Consider the following 26,244-nt stretch of genomic DNA (forward strand, 5'->3'; position numbering starts at 1 on the left):
TCTGTAGGGACGCGTCACTAAGAAACACACGAAAACATATACTGTGTAATAACAGCTAGCCAAGTAAAGGCCATTAAAACACTGTACAGGGACAAACATTGGTACATATATGTGTTTTTAAAACATGAGTTATCTACATGAGTTATCCATCAACAACCGTATAATCAAAAATCTATTACAAATTAAACCGACGCTATTTGATAAAAGCAACATGCCCAAAATATAAAACTCAGATAACGAGGTTTCGCTGACAAATTCTCTCAACCAATGAGAGAGTTTAATAGTTGTACCTTAATGGTCAAATGGACCAATAGTCGCTCTTTTTCTTTTTTCTATTGATCAAAACAAGGAAGTAGGTTACACGTGAACTACTTCGTGATAAAGCGTATTATTCGCAAGTTTAGAAAGGTGCATGTGTCATACACCTTTAGTAGTATCATGACATAATTGATTTAGTACAATCTGGGCAATTTGATCCAAGAATTTTTGCAAGCTAGCGCAACTGGAAATGTATACTAGCTAGCTAGCCAAATAGCTAACAGTAAATAGATGAGTCGTGTGTCTATGAACTAATATCTAACCGCTATAACACTCGGAATTAAGGGGTAACGCGGTATTCTTAGTAGCTGTCTTAGCTGACTGGGACGGAGTATGAAGTCGTTCAAGTGTTCTGCGCGACATGGTTATGCAGTAGAAATCTCCCCCTTTTTCCCCAATAGACTTGCATGCGCAACTTCTCAGTATTATGGCATAGCAGGTAAGTTTTATATATATATATATATATATATATATATATATATATATATATATATATATATATATATATATATATATATGAGCGAGAGAGAGAGGGAGAACTGCAGTGAAGTACACAAGGTTTCCAAAGAAACGGCGGAAATAACGCGCACTTCTTATTTGCAGCTGATAAACGGCTTATATATTTGTACTTAGTATTTAAATCAGGGAGAGAATGTGCAGGGCATGAAGACTCTGGAAATGGAAATGAGAACAAACGTATTAATGTTGGTTTGTTGTGGGATTTTTCTTCATATTAGGTTGTGGAACACTGCTTGTGCTGGAACAGAGGGAACCTGATATTCTGCTCTTAAACAGGTAAAGCTTATTTACCTCAGCTGACCTAACAGTCCAAAGAAGTATGATGTATGTATATTAATACCTTTGAGAATGAAGTTAAAATACTAATATAATATACAAATATAGTATAGCCTGAACATACCAAAGCATACCAACAGCTGGCAAGACTGGAGAATTATATGGAGTTGGGAACTGGAGTTGTTTTATGACTTAATGTGATTCTGACATGCCTTGCTCTATATTAAAACATCAACACACCACTGAACCAAAAGATGGGTAATTGTTAAAGCTTATTCTGCATTTTATGACCAATTTTTTGACCAAATAATTTAGGGGACTTTGCATATTGCAACTTTTTGAAATATCATTATTGCTGTAAGGCTTATATTGCATAAACAATACACAAACAATATACACCATCCACCATAACTTTCAAATCACCTGCCTAATATTTTTGGTCCTCTCTTAAGCTGTCAAAACAGCTCTGACCTGTCAAGGCATGGACTCCACAAGATCTCTGAAGGTGTCTTGTGTTATCTGGCACCAAGACGGTAGTAGAAGATTCTTTAAGCCCTGTAAGTTGTGAGGTGGGGTCTCCATGGATCGGACTTGATTTGTCTGAGATCTGGGATACTTGACCTCTTTGTCATGTTCCTCAGACATGAATAATTTTTGCACTGTGGCAGGGTGCATTATTCTGCAAGAAGAGTCCAGTGCCATTAGGGAATACTCTTGCCATTAAGGGGTGTTCTTGGTCTGCAACAATGTTTAGGTAGGTGCTAAGTGTTATAGTAGCATCTATGTTAATGCCAGGACTCAAGGTCCCCTGCCGGACATTGTCCAGAGCATCACACTGCCTCCGCCAGCTTGTCTTCTTCCCATAGTGTACCCAGGTTCCATCGCTTCCCCAGGGTAGCAAATTTTTCAGGACTTTGTGATACAGTAGCTCTTCTGTGGGATCAAACCAAACGGGTTAGCCTTCGATTCCCATGTGCGTCAGTTTTTCATCCTTAGGCCACTTTTGGCAGGTACTAATGACTGCATAGTATGAGCTCCCCCTGAGACCTGCCATTATGGAGACAACACGAGCCGTCATCGGGCATCCAAATGCGGCCCTCGTCGGAGTTGCTCTGATTCTCGTGCTTGCCCATTTTTCCTGTTCCCCCGACGCATCACCCTCGAGAACTAGTGGGTCACTTGCAACCCGACACGTCCCACCCCTTGGCAGGGACAGCTGTGAGAAGACGATCAGTGTCATTCGCCTCACCTGTCCTTGATTCCCAGTGTTGCGCCTGGATCAGTGTGTCGTGCAGATCTGACGTGTCTCCTCCCCGTGGTCAGCCTCGACTGGAATGACGGACTCTTTGACGTGACGTGGAGCGAGAGCAATGAACACGTGGCGGTGACTGGAGGCGGGGATGGCTCACTGCAGATCTGGGACACAGCCAACCCTCGCGGTCCTTTACGAGTCCTGAAAGGGCACACGCAAGAGGTGAGCCTGAAGTCGAGTCGTAGACTCGAGGAACTGTGCCACTGCCGCACATCCTTTCTTCATCACCGCTGTCGTGGGCGTAGCGGTTCTTCATGGTTTGGTTACCTGTGCTTCCAGGTGTATGCCGTGGATTGGAGCCAGACACGGGGGGAGAACCTGCTGGTGTCAGGGTCCTGGGACCACACAGCCAGGGTGGTAAGCAGGCACTTGTTCTAAAGGTTCAGATAAAACTAAGATCTCAGTTGTTGATTAGAGTAGGTCTAACTAAAACGTAGGTAAGACTAAAAAGTTGTTTGTTGTAAAGTCTTAGCTCGTTGAATCTTTGGAATTTTGCTTGATTTTTTTGGTGGTACTAGAGGGATATTTTACATTTTCAGCCTGTTTTAATTACATGAACTTTGGGGTTTTGTTTTTTTTTTGGGGGGGGGGGGGGATGTAAGGAGCAGAAACAGCGTGCATATACACATCCACTGGGCAGCGGCCAGATTTAATTAAAAACAAACTGAAATTCCACCTCAGATTAAACTTCAAACCCCTGCTTATCCCATAATGCACAATTATGTTCAGAGGCCTCAGTCGAAAGATATACACATGCCCTGCAGCATTTGGGCTGCCCCGAATACATCTGGAGTTAAACCTGCTTTCCTGCAGTGGGATCCTGAGAGCTGTCAGTCTGTGGCCACACTCCAGGGCCATGAGGGAGTTCTCTACAGCACCGTCTGGTCCCCCCACATCCCAGCCTGTTTCGCCTCGACGTCAGGTATCAGCACTGCACCATACAGCCATATATCTTGTATACGTGTTAGGCATACTACATGCTTAATGCATGTTGTATGCTTAATGCATAGTGGTTTAGCCATCTAGAAATCAGACTGGAGAAAGATGCTAATTTTAAGATAGATGAGGTTTTGTTTGAAGTAGCTCACCTAGTAGAGAAAGTGGATTAAGGGGTTTGCAACAACAAGGTCATGGGTTTATAATCTTGACCCATATCTTGACATGCCTGGTTCAGAGTGGCTAATGTTTGTAATGTGCCCAGTATGAAGTTACAATATGAAGTCAATTTAAAACCTATTTATGTACTAAAAAACTTTTTTGGATGTCATATTTAGATGATACTACTAAAAGATGAGACCTTACATTGGGGGAGCAGATTTTTCAGAAGTGTCCAAAAACATTTTGGACATGTAAACAGCACAACTAGTTTCACAAAATTGTGTTTTTGCCTGTAGCAGTACTGTAATTTACCACAAGAGGTCAGTGTTGACTTATCACCTTGTTTCTGTCATTAATTTACAAATTCAGTCTGGTGGGGAAAAAAATCTTTTACAGTTTAGGATACTTTTTTCATATTGTGCCAGTTCTAAAGAATGCTTCCAAATGAAACAGGTCTTCCAGTACATCTCTTATTATATCCAGGCTTATGTTTTTAGTGCTTAAAGTGAAAAAAAATGTTCCCTTTAAGCAGTCCAAAGAAAGTGAGTGACTTGAGTAAATTAATGTGTGTGTTCATGTGTGACAGCAGGCAAGAGTATGTGTGCATGCGCATATATCCATGTACATGCGTGCATCTGCATGTGAAAGAGGAAAAGAGCAAGACCCTCATATGTTTGTGTGAGAGTGTGAAAGATACCACTTGTGTGTGTGCACGTGCGCTTGCACGTACTTGTACCTCCTAACCATCACTTTGCCTGCTGTCCTTTCAGCACCAGGCTCTGATAAGATCTGTACAGAGTTCATCAGCTCCCAGCTGCTCCTGTACAGATCTTATCAGCTCACCCAGAGAGCCTGGAGCTTGTGTTCTCCGTTAACTCCAGCTCGTGCTGAGCCTGCTATTACCAGTGCTGCAGCACTCCTAATTAAAGCAAGCACCCAAAACAGCCCCATTGTACTCTAGTGCTTCGGAAATGAAACCCTGAGCGACGATCACTGAAGTGTATCTGGTGGTGAAGCTGTAATTCAGCTTTGATTTATACCAACAGCAGACTATTTAGGACAAGAGATAAAAGGTTAGAAAGCAAAAGCTGTTTAATCGCTTTGCTTCGACTTTCCTTTAAACAGACCACGAAGTATGGGATTTTGCGGTTTTGTCCCAGCGTATGCCCTCTTGCTAGCATACTGTGAATCGGACAAGTAATTATGCAATTATTGGTTCGCTTGTATTTCTGAAACTGGCCAGTCAGAGCCTCGGGGGTTAGACTGTGACATTAACACATTAACGCGTTCGCGTCCATTTAAGCACAAGGGCCATCTCAGTCTTGCTTGCTGCCTCTGAATCAGCCGGGCCTTCCAGAGGGAGACTCGGTCCCAGCAGCGCTGCGGCGCGATGATGGAGAACCCGGTTCTTCGCTATTAAACGGTGACACCCAAGGCGCAAGCACGCATGTAATGAGAAGTGGCTGAAAATCGATAGTGTGCCCCGACGCTAAAGGCACGCTGAATATGATCACAAGGGGGAGGGGGGGGGGGCGGGGCGGGGGGGTGTAATCATTCGTGAAATGCAGCCTCAGCACAATGGTCGACGCCACGAACGTGCAGATCAGCCTATCACAAAAACGCCGCGCGTCCAACAGAGACGAGAGTTTCACTGGGGTTTCCTAGGCAGTACTCCCCGTGTTCAAGGGTTAGTATTCATTCCAGGAGTTTAAGTGTCTTTTCGGTATTTGCTAAAGTTATTGCATAACCATGCAGCTAAACTGGTTTATTGATGGGGTTCATATTGTAAACCGCTGGAGAAGTGCGTTCTGCTTATGCTGAGAGAAAATATCACTTATTAATATTGATCCGCACATCCGTTCTCCGCATAATTTCTTAAATGGTTTAAATACATCTTGCTACTCAGAATTATGTTACTGCCAGGGACATATTTAATCCAGTATACACAGTAAACAGAAGTACTAATGTCCTACAAACTAGTTCATAATTAGTTAAATTAACCTCAATTGATGCCTAAAAAAGGGAAAGCCTGAAAACACTACAAACGATGTGCTGGTCATGAAACAAGAACTCGCATATATTGTGTATTTATAATGTGGTTCTCCTGGTATGTATTTTATCAGAAATAACCAGTGTCTGAGGTTAAAGGAATAGCATGGCATGAAAATACATTTGCGCAATTTCTGTCTTTAGCAAATGTTGTCGATCAACCAAAAATGTTTGCCAACTAACATTTCCCTTATTGCACTTTATTGATTTGTTCCCTTTATTCAGATGGTTTACACTGCATCTGGATTTTAAGTAATTTATGTAACACAGACTTGCTGATGTGGTGTAGAACAGAGTATGCCTTACTGTATTTTTTAAAAGTTTACAGAACTTTAACCTGTAATCAGTAACCATGACTTGGGATCACTTTCACATAGAACTTAAATTGGTGTAGTTGCATCCAAGACAAAAAGAGGTGGGGTTGTTTGAATCCATAACAGAAACAATCTATTTGTCAATCTAGCCATTTTAAAGGTTACATATCCAAAGTTAAAGGACACTGGATACATTCGCAAAAATTATAAGTAGGTCCCCTGGCTTTATATTTATTTTAAATTTAATTCATAAAAAGAGAAGAAAATGACATTGGGAGAGAAGATGAATTTTCCTCAAGGGTGTGCCCTCCGTCCCATAGCCACAGTGAGGAAAGAGTATTAAGTGTTTTCCTGAGCTTATCGTTGGGGGTGCTTCCTTACCATCTCCAACCCCCAGGCACCACAGTGCAGTGCCACACTGACCACTGAGTGCTAATACCATGTACTGCCAGGCCCTTTGAAGAGCCTCTGACAGAAACAGCAACAGCACTGCATGATTCAATCTTATCTTGGGTCGTCCCCCCCTCCATCAAAACCTCGCGCTCTGTAGATACTGACCCCAGCCTCCTCTAGCAGCCAGGCTTTAAAGGAAAACACTGTGTGCCAGCAGTCTCCACAAGAGATCCATTTTACTGCAATTAAAGTCCCAGCACAGCTACAATGCCCGCAGTGAGTTGCGAATTAAAAGCGCTTATTAAACAGCACGTCGAGGTCAACACAGCCCCACCCATAAAATACCAATGCCAGTAATCTCTCCCCATAACACTAGAAATGTTCCCCTCTCCGTCTCCTAGCCTTGGTCTTGCTCACCCCAGCTCCACTCATGGTGTCTGAGTCTCTGTGGATTTGGGCTGCATTGGTCACACTTCTCAGTGATCTCTTTCGAATGATGCCACTGTGTTAGTGGATCAAGGAAAGGAGAACTCCCGACCATAAAATGTCCCAGGGGTGCTTCAGACCACACATGATCAATTTCCTAGACATCAGTGGAAACTGTAAGGGTGTCAAATAAATGGATAAATAAAAAATGATTCATGCGAATGCATCAGCGGACTGTACGATGGACCGTATGCATCAATGTCATGTTCAAATATTGTGATGAATTGGTATTTCAGCTGAGCTGTCCTGAGTTTTGGTTTTTATATGTTAAAAATATATGTTGCGTATAGGATAATGCTGTAAAAATCAGGACATTATAGTACTGTGAAAACTGGAAGAGTCACCAAGCCATATAAAGGCTTTTTATATCGATACTGTACCGTATCGTCAACAAGCCAATGCTTTACTCCCCTAAAGTGTTCCAGAGCTACGGAACTAATTGACAGGAGCATGACATGGTCGTAAAAAGCTCATGAGATGCAATTAAGGAAAGTGAGGCCATTTGTGTGAGTGATGAACTATTGAGTTGTCAATACGCAAAGCATATTTTGCTATTTTGATTTCTGGACCTAACTTTACAAACTAGAGATTTGTCTCCTGTGTAGAGGGTGTATGGTTGTCATACTCACCTATACACCAATGCCACTGCTATTGTAAGTGGGGAAACGCAAATATGAAGTCATAGAGGGGCTGTATGATTCTTTAATGCTTTAGAATTAACTTCATTGCAGAGGAAGGTATTGTGTGTCAAGTGTAGGGTGTGCTTCAGGAAGGCACTGATGCACAGTATTGTCTTGAACTGAGCATGCAGGTGATGGGACTAGTATTTTAATGGCTTTTCTTGAGTGAGCTCTTGGCCGTTTTTCACTGGGATATGAATGTTGCTGATGTTGCAGGTCTCCATGGTTGTGTGCACCGGGCAATGAATGGCTGGACCAAGTCACTTGCTGCTGACTGCAGGAGGTTAAATGTAGTGTTAAATTACACAGCCTTAGGAGTGGATGCCCTCCTTTTAGGTTTTTCTGTTTGTGAAAGAAACTGGCAGCAGGACATGAGAGAGAGAGAGAGAGAGGGAGAGAGAGAGAAAACGAGGGAAAGAGTGAGAGGTGGAGAGAGTGAGAAACGAACTCCTTATTGAAATTCTGTGTAGCTCGGGTTGCTGGCACAAGGCTAATCGCTGATTCATTCCCTTGGCAGTGCTGGGTCCCCCTATTCCAGGTCCGTTCACAGGCAAGTGGTCCTGGAAACAAGCCTCATGGCTCACAAGGTTGTGCGGATTGCGCAGAGCGCAAACGTTCCAAGAAGGACACTGTGCCTACGCAAGCACTTAGGTTCCGAATGTGTATGTGTTGCTAGGAGACGGGATGCTGCGAGTGTGGGACGTGAAGGCGGGTTCCTGTCAATTGGCAATCCCAGCCCACAAGGCAGAGATCCTCAGCTGTGATTGGTGCAAATATGACCAGGTAACTCTGTGACTGATTCTGTTTGAGACTTGCTGCTCATTAGTGGCCACTGGAGAAAATTAATAAGAAAACTGAATCATAGCTGTATAAGCAGTATAATTCAGTTGTTTGTTCTCTGCACACAAATGAAATTAAAGCACTCCCTGACCATGCATTGTAGCAAAATTTAGCAAAAAGTAGCACATGGATAAAACAAATATGAGTTTGTGGATTTGTCATGAAATTCTTTTTAACAGTAAAATATAAATTCAACACAGCTGGCATATTCAGATGAATCTGTCCTTTATTAGCTGAAACTCTGGAAACAAGCGGGCCTGTTGTCCACTGTGGCCGTGTGTCCCATTTCTCCTCGCAGAGTATTGTGGTCACGGGAGCCATCGACTGCAGCCTGTGCGTGTGGGACGTGCGCAGCGCTGGCCAGCCAGTAGCCCAGCTGCTCGGACACTCCTACGCCGTTCGGAGGGTGAAGGCAAGTTCAGACACGTGCCGCTCCCCTTCGCTATCCTCGTGGGACACAGTGGCCTCGCTGTGCCTTGCCTCTCAGGAAGCCCTTCCGGTCTCGGATACGTCCAAAAGACTCAGTGTAGTCAAATGACTTTAAACTTCAATGAGCAATAATTAAAATCACTCAGTAGGTACCATATATTGCTGTTCTTGTGCAGCACATCACCCGTTTCAGGCACAAAGCCCCCCTCCCTTTAAGGAGTATGCTCTATTGCAGGAAATGGTGCTGATCAAAGTCTTGGGTCGAGCGAAGCTGACAAACATCGTTTCGATTGGCGATGAGATCTCACGCGTATATGAAGTTGTGGCCTCCCTTTTATTTTCCCTGTATTGTGACCGTTATGGATTTCCTTTAGATCTCAGCCTAATTGAGTTGGCGGGCTGGCCTGTCCATTTGGCAAGCGGTCAGCAGGACCGCACAGCACTCGGCGTACCCTGCCTCCGCACTGCTTGTGACTTGGCAGAGGACAGAATGCACAGCCACATGCAGGTGCCTCCGCCCCAGGCGCATAAAACCGATGCAGTGGAACATGCACCTCACTTGTTGCAGAGGAAACTGTCGTCAGAGCATCTCCAACACAAGCAACACAGACGCATCTTAAGAGTCAGGCGATGTCGGCGACACACAGACTTGAAGTGGTTTTTGCAGTGCAATGGATATACGATTATATGCTGCACTGACGGTGAGAGAGAGAGAGACAAAGTGGTTTTTAACTTGCATTAAATTTAGTTGTCCCAGCACTATTTGTGGTCAGCCCAAAGACCAGTATCAAAGACCCCCCCCCCCCCCCCCCCCCCCCCAATCAGGATGACAGACGCAGGCTCATCCATTCATGATACTCATCAATATTGCATAGGTCAGTTTTAGTCTTTGCTCATGTTCAATAAATTAGCTCATCCCACAGCATGCTTTCGTAAAAACAAAACCCTGCCAGCTTTGCTGCCAGTGACATAACGTATTTCTTTTTCCATGACCCTCAGTCCAAACAATGAACTCTGGACTTGTGTAATACCAAATGCGGCCATCAGCCTTATGAAATCAAACTGTAAATTGATTTAGTTAGTTTAGTTGCCATTACCACAGAATTATCTGGACTCCTGCATGAATGGCTTTTAAATTGCCATCTGCACCCAAGTCAACATAATAGACACAGTCATATTTCTATAGTTCTTGGTATATTAAACATACAAGTTAAAAATGGTACGAAAGTGTGTGAACCTCTAGGAAAATTACTCTTAATGACTTATTTAAAAAAGGAGTGCTGTTCTCCTGTCCTAGCACCTGGATGGCTTGCAGTCATTGAGGGACCAGTGAATTTTTATTTGGACAATATATAGTGGCTGTCTGCGATGTCAATCTTAAAACTGTGATTGGGTCATGCTCCGATGAAGAGAATCCAAAATGACCCAGAATGCAAGAGTAAATCAAGAAGAAAAAAAATAGCCCAGACAAAAGAAATTCGGTGTTTTAGTGTGGCCAAGCCACAGCCCTGACCCCAATCCTGTTGAGCGCTGGCATGATCTGATGCAGGCCAGCGACACACCCAAAAGACAAAGAAGTTTGTAGAAGAATAGACCGAAATACCTCCTGTTCACTATATATGTTCTTCTCATCTACAGCAGGGCACACCAGGCATTGGAAAATGAATAATTATTCTTGAAAGGGGATAAAATGTGTTGGTGAAATAATTACTAAATTGAGCTTCCTGTTAGTGATCCTAATAAAACTCTTAATAAGAAAACAGCTTAATGAATAGACTCCTGCTGCTTTCAGTGGGGTTTGTTTTAAACGTCTTGGTGTGTTATTTTAGCCTGCAAACAGGTACAGAATTCAGCTGTCCATTCTTGCAGAAACCACTAATTAGCAGTTGTGGGAAAGCACTGGAAAGTGTCTTTAATTAAGAACAAGACGATCAACTCAAAAAAGCAAATGCTTTTTAATCATTGATTTTAAAGCATTTACTACAATGAATGAAAAATGATTTTTCTCTGGTAACAAAATGTGAGTCATAACATTCATTGCCAATCACAACACTCATTTATGTAGAGTATTCATGAAGGAATACTACTGTTGTGTGTTTGCTGCAGGTCTGCTGTAAGTCATTTCTCCTCTGTTTTGTGTTTTGTTTTAATGTTTTATAGTTCTCCCCGTTTTACAAGACAGTGCTGGCTTCATGCTCATATGACTTCACAGTCAGGTAAGACCAATATCGTAAAGCAAACGGCAAGTTCCCTTCAGGCTCCATATATACTTAGAGTTCTGATGATACTCTTTCTAAATATGTATTTTTTCTTTTACAATGTAGTTCATGTCTCATTTTTTTTCTTGATTACTTGAGTGTTTCTCTTCTTTCGTGGGTGTTCGTTCCATTCCCAAATACAATTACCAAAAAAAAAAAAAAAAAGGATCCTCTTTATCTACCCACACCGATTCTCAGAGTAAACTGAAGAAAATGCAGACAGCAGTGGAGATAAGGAGATGGGATTTTCATATGGAAATAAAACTCCCGTCTCCTTAATAAAACTCCCGTCTCCCGTCTCCTTAGGCCTTGTCCTCGACTTTCTTCTTAACTCTCCGGAAGCAGTGGACCATGATCTCTGATGATGGCTTTTCTGACATTTTCCTGCTCAGCCCATGTATAGGCGAGTTATGCTTGGTGCCCATACTACAGTGTGTGGTTAAGTAAGGCAGCCATGTCCTGGGAAGGTGGACATGTCGATGCTCTTCCCTGTCCAGTGGGGTTTGTAAAATGCATTGGTCTAATTTCAGGGTTGACTGGTTTATTTCCTTTGTATAGGGCTTCATGTTTATAATTCTTGTGAAGCTAATCTTTGCAGAGATTAAAGAAGATAATCCTAAAAACAGCTGTCAGGGATTGTACTCCAGAATTCACAACTGCAAAGCTCCAGTTAATCCTCGCTTGCATAGAGATCAGTTCTGATTACAGATCATTTTGTGGCCTGTGGTTTTTATACGTTTACTGCGTTTGGTCACTGCGGTTAGGTAAGGAATTATAATAATTTGCTTAACCTACTGCTGTTTGTACTATAATTTTAAACTAATGTGGTTTTTTTGTAATGCTCTTGGTTTGTGATGATGGCTAATTGTGGGATAGTTCTTGGTTTTGGGCTAGTCTGTCATTATTAGCTGAAAGACATTTATTTTCATGTCATGTGACAGCTGGGTGTACATCTGAGTGAGCGTACCAAGGTTTTTTGGGTTTGTGTTAGCACTTGCCATGCTTGCCAGACGTTCTTGACCCATTATGATCCCCGCCTTTCCACATCTCCCAGAACAAACCAGTGATGGTGGTGGCTTCCAAGGTTGAGAGAGGATAGACCGGATAGACAGTAATTCCTTTAGAAAGAAGCTTCTGAACTCAAGTGCATATGCACTGCTTTTTGCATGCTTTTGGATACATAATTAATCAGAAAAGCTCACACCAGTAGCAGTTTTGCAGAATTCAAGAGAATGCTTCAGATTCTGCAGCCTAGAAATGCAACTTGACAACTAGCAAAATGTATTTCTGCGTTCTTGCTTCAACTATGTATTCATACGTCCTGTACAGTTTTTGTTGTTCGTCTCATGGTCTGCAATACTACTGCATGTTGGTGGGGAATTTTAATGCTGTGCAGCCCTGCTTAGGAAGATTTGGCGCTGATTGGCTAAGTGCCCTCCACTTGCTCTAGTTAAGTTTTTAACAGTAAAATAAAGTGGACGAGTATGCAAACAATAAACTCCTCTTCATATGAAAAACTAAAACTTAAAGCAGATGTTCGCTCACTCCAACCAATAATGCCGGGGTGCCGTTTTTGCACACCGCCTCTTCTGGAGAATTTGCAGCTGGTAAACCGTGTGTGCAGGAATGAGATGACACCCTGCAATGATGCTCTCAGGTGGGCATCGTGTTGATGATGGGTATTTAGAATAACACGGCTTTCTTTTGTTTTGAAGTTTCCATTAATTTCCTAGCATTACTGAGAGATGCCGCCTGAAACCTAACTTTGAACATAAATAACTGTTTAAACATTTAATGCATATCTTTGTTTAATTATCATACAATTAATATACTATTATATTTATTACTTAATATTATGCAAGTATAACAAGCATAATGACAATTTTGGTATATTGACTATAATAATTACTAGAATCATTTGTATAATTATGATATAATAGTTAATTCATTTAGTTTCGGTTTAATGCCTTATGTTCCATCCATAAGCCTTGCAGTTATTAGTGTGTGTAGGTGTAGAAGAGTTACTCTGGGATCAGTGCGAGGCTCGTACTGCCAGGCCTCTCTGACAGAGGGCACAGTCCGTTTCTTCCTCACTACACTGCTCATGCCCAAGGGCCCATCTGACTTGCTGCCCAGCGTGAAGTTATTATGTGAAATCCAAGTTCCAGTTATTTGCTCTGGCACAAACACTTCAGCAAGGGCTTACCGGCAGAGGACCTTTCCTAGGAAAAACAAGGACGGGCTGACGCAGCCAACGGCAGCGTATAGTAATTATTCAAGGTAGGATGGTCGTTGTACGTCTAGATGTTGTTTTGCTGACTGCAGAATTGGAGGAAATAGCTATCAGAAAGGTTGTGTTTTCTAAGGCTATGGCTGAGTGCCTCTAGAATCACTGTCAGGAAGATATAAATGTTAGTCCAATTCATCAGGCTGTTTTTTTCTCCCCATAAAAGTGAAAGCGATGGTTATTTCCCTGATGCTGAGTAGTTAAATGCTAGCACAGAAGCATCTTCAATCGACTATCCCTATCGAGAGTGTAGTTCGTTCCCAAATGGAGCTTAATCTCTACCCGGAAAACTGGCCCTTGAGTCTCTGAACTGAGGCCAAAAATGCAGCTCTATACTCAATTATTGCAATGACGGTCCTTTAAAGTAGCATAATTTGGCCATGGCGCAGTAGTGATTGCCACAGGGCCCACATAACAGGTACGTTTTGTTTTGTTTGTTTGTTTTTTTTGTGATCCTAACTAGTTAGGTTTGTTGTCATTAGTGTTTCCTCATATGCACTTAAGTAAATGTGTATGGACTCCCTATCCATGCCAACGGAAGCTCACTAAAAATAAGTTGTTGTTGTTTTCTTGCATTGTGAACTTTAATATATTGGAAGTGCTTTTACACACTAAAACGTACTTAGTAAGTTACAGCAGTTTCCATAAGTTAATGCAGTAAAACTTGCTCAGTAAGAAAAGTGCCAGGTGCTTGGTGGATCCGTAATTCCCTGTCCTGCTTCTGGAGTACCACTGCACTGTATACTCAAGACATGTTTGTTAAAGTTCATTCCAGTTTAAAGGAATATTTCATTCTGCTTTTCTTTAAACATTCAGATCCATGTAAAATAGTCTTACAGATGTGTTTGTTTTTTTTGTTTTTTTTTTTGTTTTTTTCCTTTTGTCAAATGCTTGGTTTTTTGCAGACACAGACAGAACCAAAACAACCTCCCACAAACTTTCACGGGGCGTAGAATCAAGGTCAAAAAAGACATTTAGGAACTCCAATTCAGTTAATCTAGGGATGTAACAGTTGGACTATTAGTTCCATTTTATAGTGAGGCCAGACAAAGAAAACAACACTTGAATATTTTATAATTTGTCTGGAATTATTTACCTGCTCTGTGCTCAGCTGAATGTTGTAGGTAGTGATGTTTCATTTAAACACTTTCAACATATTCTCCAAAACTTGCTTGGAGCATTTAGCATCCAGTTGCCCCAACAGTTGATCAGTAGCCCCCAGTTCAAATACATAAAGATTTGCTTCATATGACATTTTTCACTTCTTGTCAGACATGTTTGTTCATGAAACGGTATAATGTCTCACTTCAAGAAGCTGATCCTGTAACCAAGGAAACTGCTGCTGTAACTAATAGGTTGAGGGACTCTCAGCATAGGAATACAGGTAACTGAAGCTACTCTGCTAGCTGTCACGGTAATAAATAAATATTAATATTTTATCATTAAATTACTATTAATATGCTTACTATGAATTCACAAATTATTCACCTTAGGATGTGATGTTAGGACCTGGATCAGTGCAGGGGTATTTTAGGACCTGGATCGGAATTCAGTTCTCCAAATTCCCATGCCCACTAGCTAGACTTGTAAAAGTGTTGTGCAGTAACCTCTTATGTTCTACAAGATTGAATCAAAGTATAGACTGTAAGTCTTAAATAACATTACACTACTGTATCTTTCCTCGGCTTTCCACATCCAACGCTTTATTTATTTATTTAGTTATTTATTTATTTAGTTATTTATTTATTTAGTTATATATATATATATATATATAAGCTGTTTATCAGAGTAGGATGTGTTTATGTTCTCTAAAAAGGAAGGTGTACTTTTGCGCGATAATGGTTACAAAGATTTTATCCAAAACTTTCCGAAGTGAAAGAAAAATCCAAGATAAAGTATATCCTTCTTTAGGAAGAAGGATATACTTGAACTTTGTAATCTTCTCGCCATGTCATATGACCACAGTTTCACTCCAACACCGTAACTGCCTCTACACTCAAACTCCACTTGCGAATCATGAATCGGCTTTCTGTTTTCCTGGAAATTTCTTCTGCTTAATACGGAAGGTGCTGGTGTTTAAGCAAGCTGGCCATTGTACTTTGCTGGGAGGTTGGGCAATTTTTACATTTTGTAACCCGTTGTCCAGTCCCGGCTGAAAGGTGATTAACGGAAGTGATTTTCACCCGGGTACGTGAACGGGTGAAAATCTTTTGTTCTTCTGCTGTGAAGTGAATTGAGTGTGTTTGGCCAGCCTCTATTATTTTACACGGATGACGTGTATGTGAGCGTGAGAGGCACCTGCTGTCATACACACCGCACTGTTTACTTACACAAGTCTGCCCTGGCCTCTTTCAAAACCATGAGCCCACCATGTTTACCAGAGATAAAGTGTCCTATTCTGATCATAATAAGCCGCCAGTACTTCCAGTTGCTATCTAGGGGGTTAATGGAAACTAGACTGTTTATATAGGATTAGTTGCAGAGCGTGAATTACATGTTCCATCACATTACTGGAGGGTTAATGAGGAAAGGATATTGGTTCTTCTGTGCTGTCCACACCACTGGGTCAAGAAGGCATTCTGTTTTTTTTCCAGTCCTTATATAATTGCACAATTGGTTCACTGTTTAGCACAAAATCTATGCATTGAATAATAGTGGTTTGACTTTTTTTTGCCTAATGAATAGTCATCTGTAAGCACAGTCTCTTGATGCATCCCCACTTTTTGTTCTCAAGCCTAAACCTGCATCCACAATATAGCCCATAATTTACACCAGCAGCTTTTCTTAACAGGCGGCCATTCTTGCGGCCACCACCGTCACAGGGCGTGCTTAACTAATACGCTTTGATCCTGCTGGACGGGCCAATGCCAGCATTAATGCTCGCCTAATGTTTTCCTGTGGCCGGGCAGCGTTTTCAGGGAGGTGATTTAACTGGGTTTGCAGAATGGATGAGGCTGAGCAGAGCAAGCCAGGGCTGCGTCAGGGCTTTGAGCTGCTGCGCCGTCAGGGAGGAGGACAAACAGCCGCTCAATTAGCATGATTGCCCCATGCCACTCTGCACCCGCAGGTTCTGGGATTACTCCAGGAGCCCGGCGCTGCTCGACACCGTGGAACACCACTCAGAGTTCGTGTGCGGCCTGGATTTCAACCTGCACATCCCCAACCAGGTAAAGTGCCCTACTGGTCCCCAGAGCAACCTGGTGGAAGCAGACTGAGTGTTCGGGAAAACAACTACACCTGTGGCAACTGTTGGTTTACAGCAATAATCTCATTCTCAGTTAATAATATATATATATATATATATTTATTTTATTTATTTATTTATTTATTTCCCCCCCCCCCCCCTTCTCAAATTTGTGCTGCATAGTTGTCATTGCTGGTCATTTGGATGTCCGCTATCATTTGCTGGTCGAGTTCACCCATGACTGAATTCGGTTTCATTTTAACTACTTGCACACCATGCTTGGCCAGAACTACTCAAGTCGACCTTTTTTTTTTCAGTTCGCTGTTGAAAGCAAAGGATCGTTTTTTCAGACCTGCGTCACTGTTTCCATCACACTGAATCTCCCCGCCTAGAAATAACAAAGCCTGACAAGTGATTATACTTAGTGTGACATTCTGATTGGCGTTCCTGGAAAAAGTTGGTCACTCTCACACATGTTCACACACAAACACACAGCCCAGTCCCTTGATAAGTCTTCAGTGTATCTGGCTGGCAGCAGGCGTGTCAAGCCCAAGCTATGGCATCCTGCAGAAAGAGCAGTCTAGGCCACAGGGGGCAGGGCCAGGGCATAGGGGGCCGGACTCTGGGGAGAAGGCCCCGCCTTACTCCAGCACTCACACTGATTGAGAGGAAGCTTTGGGGGTGTGACCGCTCAATGAGCTGCTCATGGGGGGCGGGGTACGCATTTCAAAAATAGCGCAGTCTCCATGATATCACCCGTTTTCAGACTGGCAATAAATTTCAAATTGCATGCACATTTACCGCTGTTTACCTTTATTGTGGAATTTTGAACATGTTGGAATTGCACTGAGTACTAAACATTGCTGCTGTAAGTCTGTAGAATACAAAACACTAAGATAAAAAAAACATTGGCCAAAAAGGCAGTTATGTTCATATAATATGATTAGGTTTTATATTCCCAATATGCGCTCATCATAATCTTTGTTTTGAAAGTATACACCCAGCTGGCTTTGAGCATAAAGAGCAATCTCTTCTAAGTATTTGATTGCATATATTTTCTTGAAGAGACTAACAAAAGCCTTTTGCAACACTAACTGAGCTGTTATTTTGCAAAACTGGGTCCACATCAGTGATACGCATGTGTTAACACTCAATTAGAACTGGGGCCATTTCAGTGGAATATGAATTCATTTAGTGGCAGCCTATGCAAGCTGGCTGTTGGCTCTCTGTAGCATCACAGCGTAGATGCAGAATGAACACAACCAAAGGATGAAGATGCATGATGGCTTGGAAGGTATTTGGGTGAGGGTTTCTTACTTATTGTTAGGTCCACGTTTAGGCTGTTGGCAGCCCACGCATAATGTGGGCTGTTCAGTACAGACAAGGTGTAGTGGAAATGGCTTTCCCTGTAGTGGAAATGGCTACGCGCACACAGACCTGTCCTTGGCTACTATGCTCTTCCTTTCTCCCTCTTTCAATGCCACGGAGTTATGCCTCTTAGTATGATCACACACGCAAACACGCTCCTACGTCCATATTCTTGTTCCTGCTGATATTACACTATTGCAATTTTGTACAGAATGCACATTCTAACATTCTTTGCAACCAGCAAGGGCAGCAATATTGGTTCCTCCAACTTTGTTGGCCCTTAACACTTAAACATGCACAAATGCATGCGCGCAAACACACACGCCCAACACTTCACCCTCCAGCTCACCACTGAACTGTTACACCAGGCTGTTTAGCTCTCTTATATTATTCTGTGATGGATCGCTTTTTTCTCTGATTATGCACTGCACTCAACAGCTGCGTAGCGGCACGCGTTGTAATAATATCCGAGCAGCCCCCCCTAACGAGGAGCAAACCCCACCCCTCACCCCCACCTTGCGTCAGCACCAGCTGCAGGTAGGTACATCGCACGCAGACAATGGGACTACAGAACAGGAGCTGGGCTCCCTGAAAGGGATCCCACACAACACCGTGTTCCCTGCAGTAGTCTTGCTTTCAGCCTGCTCTAACAAACCATGTGGAGTCACAAATGGAATCCGGATGTCCCACCGCCCCCCTCTCACCTGCTGGCCACCCGTCCACACCCACAGGCTCGGGTCATTACTCTCGTCATCTCGCACTCCTCCCTCTGTGCTACTGGCATCTCCATGGTGCTCTGTCTTCCTTGCGTAGTAAAGTAATTAATGGAAGCCGCTTTACCTTACAGTGGATGAGTCATGGGCTAGTGGCTTGGCAGCGGTGTTCACTGGTGGCTCTTTTTTTTTTTTTTACTCGGGCATAATGAGTACCATTCCTTTCTCAGGCAAAGGAGACAGAACAGCAGTGAAAGTGCTGTCAGCCATATCCCTTTTGTCTTCAGTGCACTGACTACCCTACTTCTCTGACTACCCAATTCTACACTGTAGCTACACTGTATCCCTGACATTTCAACATTTCATTTGCATATGTGAACAAATTTTGAGCATTTGGTTGAAACGGAGATTTGTACAAGTGGAGGGTTAATTGTGTGGGGTTTTTTTTTTCTTTTCATTTAGTATTAAAGTAATATACAGTGAGTGGTGATATTTTTTTAATTCAGTGAGCATCTCTCTCCTTTATAGCAGAAGCTACAACAGTACAATCAAGGTTAAAAAATGCATATTTCCATGAACAAAAAAAGGCATTTATTTTCCGGTCTTCTTAATGACTTGTTGCTCTTGTTGCTGTCAGCAATGGGAACATGAAACAAAGAAGTATTGAGATGGTGGTGTGATGTCCTCAGAATATATGAGTAGTGTTCATCTGCAGCTTCCCATTGAAAATTCAGATTCTTTGATGTTGCTTCAAAAGAAATGGCCTAAACAAATTTTGGGCTTTGTTCACTGATGTAATCCGACATGCGGCATATTAAGACAAACACATTATTGTGCATTTCATCCAGCAAAGGTTTTCCCTGGTTTACTGCATGACAGCCCAGAGCCCTTTAAAGCAAAGGGAAGCTGAGATTTAATTTTTGTGGTCCTTAATCCATAAAACAGCCATGCTTACTTCTGCAGCATTGCTGGTCTGAGAAAAATCTACCTCAGTCTCTCTGTGAACATTTATTTAATTTTCAAGTTACTGCATGAGCTTTACATGAACATCTATATACTTCAAAGACATCAATCTAGCCAGGGTGCATCCAAGTTTAAACTAGAATTCAAATTTAAACCCTAATTGCGCCATACGTCACCCATGGCCAGGAATCACCGAGAAGATCAGACATTTTGAGTGTTTGGTTTCCCCTTCTTCGATCATGTTGCGGCACTCGTGCACCTTTTAGAATATTTTGGTTCATAAACCGAAATACCTTATTGGGATAATTTCTTTCATTAATTCACTGGCCCTGTCGAGACTTTTTTGCTCTTTCTGTTGTTTGTTTTATTTTCTATATAATTAATTTGAGCTTGTGTTTATTTTGCCCATATCATTTTTTAATTATTTTTTTAATATAGATTAATCAGAGAAAAATTCACCAATACAACCATATAACTGAAAAATTTGTCAGATTTCCCCTCTCGGTCCCTGCGAGAGTTCATCATGCATGGCTTTAGGATGGTTAACAAGTTTTCACGGTGATGTAAGCATCTAATTGACCAGCACTGGGTTTCTTCTCACTAAGCAGCTTTTAATACAAAATGTATCATAATTAATTCAGTAGTCTAATACGAGGTCTGGTGGTGGTTTTTCCACAGGTGGTCGACTGTTCTTGGGATGAGACGGTAAAGATCTACACTCCTCCATGCTTGGCTGCTCTTCAGACAGGCACGTCATAGAGAGAAGATAATTACCTCACTGTGGTAAGGGTAGGTGGGAGGATTTGTTTCAATTACCGACCCAGAGTTCACCGAGACCCCACTGCAGTCTTCCTAATGATGTTTTTAAAGGCGGGCCCAATGAGAACTCAACCGGAATCTGCATAGCGATGTAATTTCTTTCCAGTTAGTGAATCCCAAAAATGTTCGCCACCACAGTGTCCAAAACTCTTTTTCAAGTGAGAAAGACTTAAGAAAAACTGCTGTTGGTGTTTGATCTTAAGTGTATGGGATGACAACTGAGTGCCTTCATGGTACTAAATGCATAACCATGGAGTTCAAAACAAATTATCTAAAATGTTAATTAGTTTACTACTCCATAACTTAGGATATAACGATTTGAATGTCTCGGGAGGGGGGTACTTTTCCTACCAGCAAGCGTGCATTTGGCTTCTGTCACATTCTGAATGCAAATCCTGATTCCACAATTCTTTATCCAGTATTATGATAATTTAATAAAGATATGCTACCTCCTCCACACAGACTATAAAAAGCCTAAATGAAATGTGATTAAAACCAATATATAAAGTTTAAATTCTCTCTCTCTCTTGCTCTGTGTGTGTGTGTGTGTGTGTGTGTGTGTGTGTGTGTGTGTGTGTGTGTGTGTGTGTGTGTGTGTGTGTGTGTGTGTGTGTGTGTTTTTATATATATATATATATACACACACACACACACACACACACACACACACACACATTTATATATATATATAAAAATTTCCATCTGTCCAGTGAGAAAGTATTGAGTCAGTGTCACTTGATTGGTGAAAATGAAAGTGACAACAGGTTCACTACGACCACCAAAAAGGGCCTGGTTTTGCAGGTGGCAACAGACAGTGCAAGGAAGAACAGGAAGGGCACTGCCTGAGCTTTACGAAAAGAAACAGAGCTCCTCTGGGACATTATGTATCAGTGCATCCAACACTGCCAAGCAGCTCCACAGACTGTCCAGGAGTTCACTGATGCCCTGATCCCCCAGGACGTTGTCCAGCATCTCCTCATGAGCCCAGACACTGTCAGGGGTGCATACAGGCATGTGGGGGCCAAACACACTACTGAGTCAAATTGAGTTGCTGTGATGAAATTCCCAAAAAGTGCATCAGCCTGTGTTTTCAGTGTTTACTTCGATTTTCGGTGTGATGTTGAATCCAGCCCTCAATGGGTTAATGATTTTGGTTTCCATTGTCAGTTGCTATCATTTTCTCAACAAAGTACACATTTCATATCAGTAAAGATTTTCAACTTGAATATTTTGTTAATTGTGATTTGTTGCATGATGTTCATGAATATCTGATTTTTTTACAGCAGAATGCATATAGTGTGCAAAAAGAGAGAGAGAGATGTGTGAAAAATCTTTTTTGTGTAAATGTGTATACATACACTGGCATAGAAGAGTTGCACAAAAGGACACACACTATTAGGAAGAGATCGTAAAAATATTATTAATTAATACTAATAATAATAATAATAATAATAATAATAATAAATACAGGGCTTTTGCCCTGCTTCTTGCAGTGGGGCCCCAGAATTTTGCACTTCACCACTGTGTGTGTGTGTAAATACTTTTAGACCATGCTTTATTTATTACCTTTTACTGGGCTAATACACTGCTAAATCAAAAACATCGAAAATGGAATTGATCAAAACATTTAATAAGCCCAAGCATCAGTTTCAGATAAGCTGATACAAGTCTGTTTTTTAAGATATAGACTAAAAGCTGCTTTGGGGGGGGGGGGGGGACGGACCCATCACATTAAGAGGATTGGCTGCAATGGAGTCCCATGCAATCAGCTTATAGAGTACAGTCATAGATACTATTGGAGCAGCGGCCAATGTCGCATTCATTTGAGTAACTCCAGCGCAGACTTCAGCGTCCCCATTACGCAGGGGAGGGTTTGCCGGGGAATGTTCTTCATAGTTCCGTTTGGGTTCAGAATGTGATATAAACGGAACGGCAGGAAATCCCCGTCTTCATTCATCCATCCAGTTGTTTCATTGTTATTGATACCAAGGACATTTACATTTGGATGTGTCAAGAGTGGCTTTCCGTGTACAGCATTTCGTGTTTTCTATCGGACCTTCAGTAGTGAGGTCTTAAGAAGTGATTTTTTTTTTTCGGTAACTTGGACATAAAGAGACGTTTCCCCACCGAAGGGGACAGAAAATCCAGTGGCATCCTTCACGGATATTAACAGAATTTTAGTCGGATTTGTTACGCGTGAAATAAATTTAGAGAAACCATGGAAGTTTGCAAGGGACGACTGCTGGGCATTTCAGTGGCTATCGCTCACGGGATTTTCTCGGGATCACTGAATATTCTCCTGAAATTTCTAATAACGACTTATCATTTCACATACCTCACCTTGATTCAGTGCCTGACCAGTGGCACTGCGGCGATTACACTGGAGGTTTTGAGAAGACTGGGTAAAGTAGATATACCCCCTTTTAGCTTTCACTTGGCCAAAGTTTTCGCGAGTGTATGCATTTTATCGACATTACAATCTACGCTCACCCTATGGTCATTAAGAGGACTGAGTTTGCCTATGTATGTTGTTTTTAAACGATGTCTGCCTCTGGTTACGCTGGGAATCGGGGTTTGTGTTTTGAGGAATGGAATTCCGTCTGTTGGGGTTGTGGTGGCAGTTCTCATCACAACGGGAGGCGCAGCTTTAGCAGGTAAAAATATTCTTGTCAGCTGTAAAAATCTACTAGTGTGTTTAATAGTCTTGGCATCTGCAAAACCTAGCATTTGTTTTGCACTTGGATTTTAATTTTATTTATATGTGTCAGTTTTCTTTGACACAAAATAGCTACGTCCATAGCTACCAGATTCACCGTATGGGCTACCTAAATAACAGAAGCTTTAATAAATTAAATCAGCTTGAGGTTAGAGTTAACTTTTTCCAGCTGAAGGTCTTTCAATATACCTGCACACAAAGATGTAGATTTAAATGGCTCCTGTATTCAACACATTAAGTTATATTAGTCTATATTATGTTAATATGAAATATGAAGTTTAAGCTATATTGCAGTATAGACGCAACACAATGTTGTGCAGCTATTTGTCACATTTAGTATATGTCTTTTATTTATTCATTTTGTTTTGATATTCTACATTTTATGTCCACAGGTGCAGGAGACCTCACAGGTGACCCCTTTGGCTACGTGACTGGTGTTTTAGCTGTAATTATCCATGCCTCCTACCTTGTGCTCATCCAGAAGACTGGTGCTGATAGTGAATACGGGCCCCTAACAGCTCAATACACCATCGCTGTAGTGGCCTCCCCTATCCTGCTAATTTGCTCCTTTGTGAGCATGGACGCCATTGACATGTGGACATATGAGGGCTGGAAGAATCCCTTCATCACTGGTATCTTCTGCTCTTGCATTTTCATTGGCTGTGCTATGAACTTCACCACGCTGCACTGCACCTATATCAATTCAGCAGTGACCACAAGCTTTGTGGGGGTTGTGAAAAGCATCGCTACCATTACTGTAGGCATGTTGGCCTTTAGTGATGTCGAACCCACCAAACTGTTTGTGGCAGGGGTGGTTGTCAACACTATTGGCTCCATTACCTACTGCATAGTAAAGTACTATGAGACAAAGATCAAGCTCAACTACCAGAATATGGATGAAGCAGCCAAGGATGTTGGACCACCAGGAGAGTCATATGTGGAGCCACCTTCCAAACCTGATGGAGACCTGAACAGTATTCCCAATGGCAACCTTACCGGTGTGCTTCATGCCAATGGCCTTGAGCCTGAGCATGAGACCAAAGTTGCAGAGTCTATAGAATTAGAAAGATCAGCATTTCCATCAGACAGTGAACCTAAGAAGCAGTCTTTAAGTGAGAATTATGTTGGTGTGTGGAGATCAATTCGCACCTTAAAGTTCCTCAGAAAAGACACTTTACTTGACAACATGGAGGTACAGAGTCCTTGATGAGGGGTCTCCTGTGTAAGAGGTGCATGCCAGGTTAAAGTATTGTCATAGACTGACAGTATGAACAAGAGAAATGTTTGCCTTTTGCTCGCTTTTTTAAAAGTGGTTTTAATGAAAGTATTTTTTTAAAAATGTTAGTTTGTTTGTATATTGGCTGAAAACTGGCTTTCTTTAAAGATGTGCTGATTCATCAATTTGTTTCCAGAATCTTATGTGGCAACTAACTGATCCAGACTAATGAAAAAATATATATAATTTAGAAAACAACAATTTATTAATTCTGATTTCATGTAATACATATGGTCCATATGTAAAGCAGATATAAATCAGGTGATGTATTGGACTTGCATTGGATCTGAATTCCTTTTTATTTTTACGATTCTGTTGCATGTAGTGTCTATTTCAAGATTTTTCCTGTTTAAAATGTGATATCAAAAAATTCATTGTCATTTGAATGTAAAGTTGTGCAAAGTAATAAAACATTTTCAATGGAGAAGCTGGAGTGGCTCATGTCAGCTTTAATTGTATGCTCTTGGCATAAGATACTGATAAACTATCCTGGGTTGCCCTGTCACTGATAAATACTTTTTATTTGCCAATAGATGATAGTGATACGGTTTACATAACAGGGAAACGATGCACTTTAAAAGATCCACCCTGGGGCGAAAAAGACATTAAGTTATGCTTTATTTTGAAGTCAGTATCATTACTGCATGTATTACCTCAGTTTGCACAGCTGAGGGGTTCCAGCCAACAAACACTAGAAAATTACGTCTGTCTGGGACCATGAGCACTGCAAGCCTTTCCAAAATGACAAACCTCTCTCTGTAGAAATGTAAAATGTTCTGTGCAAAGGCATGTCTTCATGATTAAATGTGTGTTTATCTGAATGTCAATGCTTTCAAGCCTCTCTTTAATCCTCGCTTTTATATGAGCGCACACAGTACATTTGCCTATCTGGTGTGCCTGTGGGCAGTGAGACACAAGCACTAAACACAGACCTAGTCCGCATTTTAGCTATACGAAAACCCATCCCAGGTCCCTGTAAATGGCTTTAATTTGGGAAACGGGGAACAACAAATCCTCAACCTTATAACAGGCTAAGGAAAAAGCCTGAAGAGGGCAAAAATGTCCATTTTAGAGGTCAAGAGAGAAAAGAATATAACTATCAATATAACTTCCATCCTGTAGAGAGGAGTATGGTGCACTATATAAATAAAAATAAAATGTGTATTTACCTCAGTAGGAGCTGATGTTACATAGGGGTACATTCATCAGTCAAATTTCATATAGCAATTATATGATTTAAATCTCACTGAAAACCAGAGTGAAATCAACCTGTCTCTATTAATGGCATCTTTGCTTTGAAGCCCTGCATTATTTCCTCCCTGAATGTGACTTTTCACCTGGATGAGTGAACACCAATACAGACAATTCACCTCCTTCAGAGCTTCCACCTTCCCCATTATCTTTGCAGTAACAGTGTGCTTATTTTCACATTACAAATGTGCAATTGCCTTATCTGACAGGGTAGCTGTCACCACATCCTTCATTTCAAGCTTCAACTTTCTTCTGTAATTCTCTCATTCTCATTCTTCTCTAATTTAATCCCAGTTTTTTGTTGAAATTATGCAGTAATACCATTATTCAACATCGCAATTAAATGCACAACTTACTCCGTATAAGTCCTGTTTCAAAATTTCAAATATGAAAGCAGAAAAAGAAAAAATAAGACAAGTGTTTTCTACCTTATAAAGATTTCTATCATGCTTTCATTCATTTAGTAATTGGTATGTAATCTAGGGATCTAATTTGTAATCCTGTAGTGGCACTTCCGCAGTCTTTGAGCTGCCTCATGCCTTGATATGTCTCTGGCCTGGTCAGGAATACATCGCTGAGTTTAGTGACAGACAACATGATACATCCTCATCCTTGGTTTGTCATCCGTTTAACGCCTGACTACACAGCACCGGTCCGGAAAAAGTTATATAAAAATCATATTTCATTTAAAGGCT

At 41.6% G+C, this 26,244-nt stretch overlaps 2 protein-coding genes across 6 annotated transcripts; both read left to right on the forward strand.

Annotated features, from left to right (window-relative positions):
- The first annotated feature begins 325 nt into the window (after positions 1–325).
- Positions 326–21,532, forward strand: pex7 (peroxisomal biogenesis factor 7). Of its 5 annotated transcripts, none has more exons than XM_035524595.1 (11): positions 326–757; positions 1,056–1,113; positions 2,380–2,587; positions 2,705–2,782; positions 3,239–3,347; positions 8,122–8,228; positions 8,584–8,697; positions 10,875–10,930; positions 16,327–16,426; positions 20,166–20,276; positions 21,017–21,532. In XM_035524595.1, the coding sequence occupies exons 1-10, from the start codon at positions 652–654 to the stop codon at positions 20,244–20,246; spliced, it is 1,017 nt and encodes a 338-aa protein (XP_035380488.1). In that variant the 5' UTR covers positions 326–651; the 3' UTR covers positions 20,247–20,276; positions 21,017–21,532. The 5 variants fall into 5 exon arrangements, with proteins under 5 accessions (XP_035380488.1, XP_035380490.1, XP_035380487.1 ...); XM_035524597.1 differs by having other exon boundaries at positions 21,108–21,532; XM_035524594.1 differs by having other exon boundaries at positions 20,166–20,270.
- A 590-nt stretch (positions 21,533–22,122) lies between these two features.
- Positions 22,123–25,125, forward strand: LOC113570038 (solute carrier family 35 member D3). The gene is made up of 2 exons (XM_026998225.2): positions 22,123–22,960; positions 23,415–25,125. The coding sequence occupies exons 1-2, from the start codon at positions 22,525–22,527 to the stop codon at positions 24,227–24,229; spliced, it is 1,251 nt and encodes a 416-aa protein (XP_026854026.2). The 5' UTR covers positions 22,123–22,524; the 3' UTR covers positions 24,230–25,125.
- The last annotated feature ends 1,119 nt before the right edge of the window (positions 25,126–26,244 follow it).

Source organism: Electrophorus electricus, chromosome 3, assembly GCF_013358815.1.
Source record: "Electrophorus electricus isolate fEleEle1 chromosome 3, fEleEle1.pri, whole genome shotgun sequence".
In the NCBI taxonomy this organism is placed as follows: domain Eukaryota; kingdom Metazoa; phylum Chordata; class Actinopteri; order Gymnotiformes; family Gymnotidae; genus Electrophorus; species Electrophorus electricus.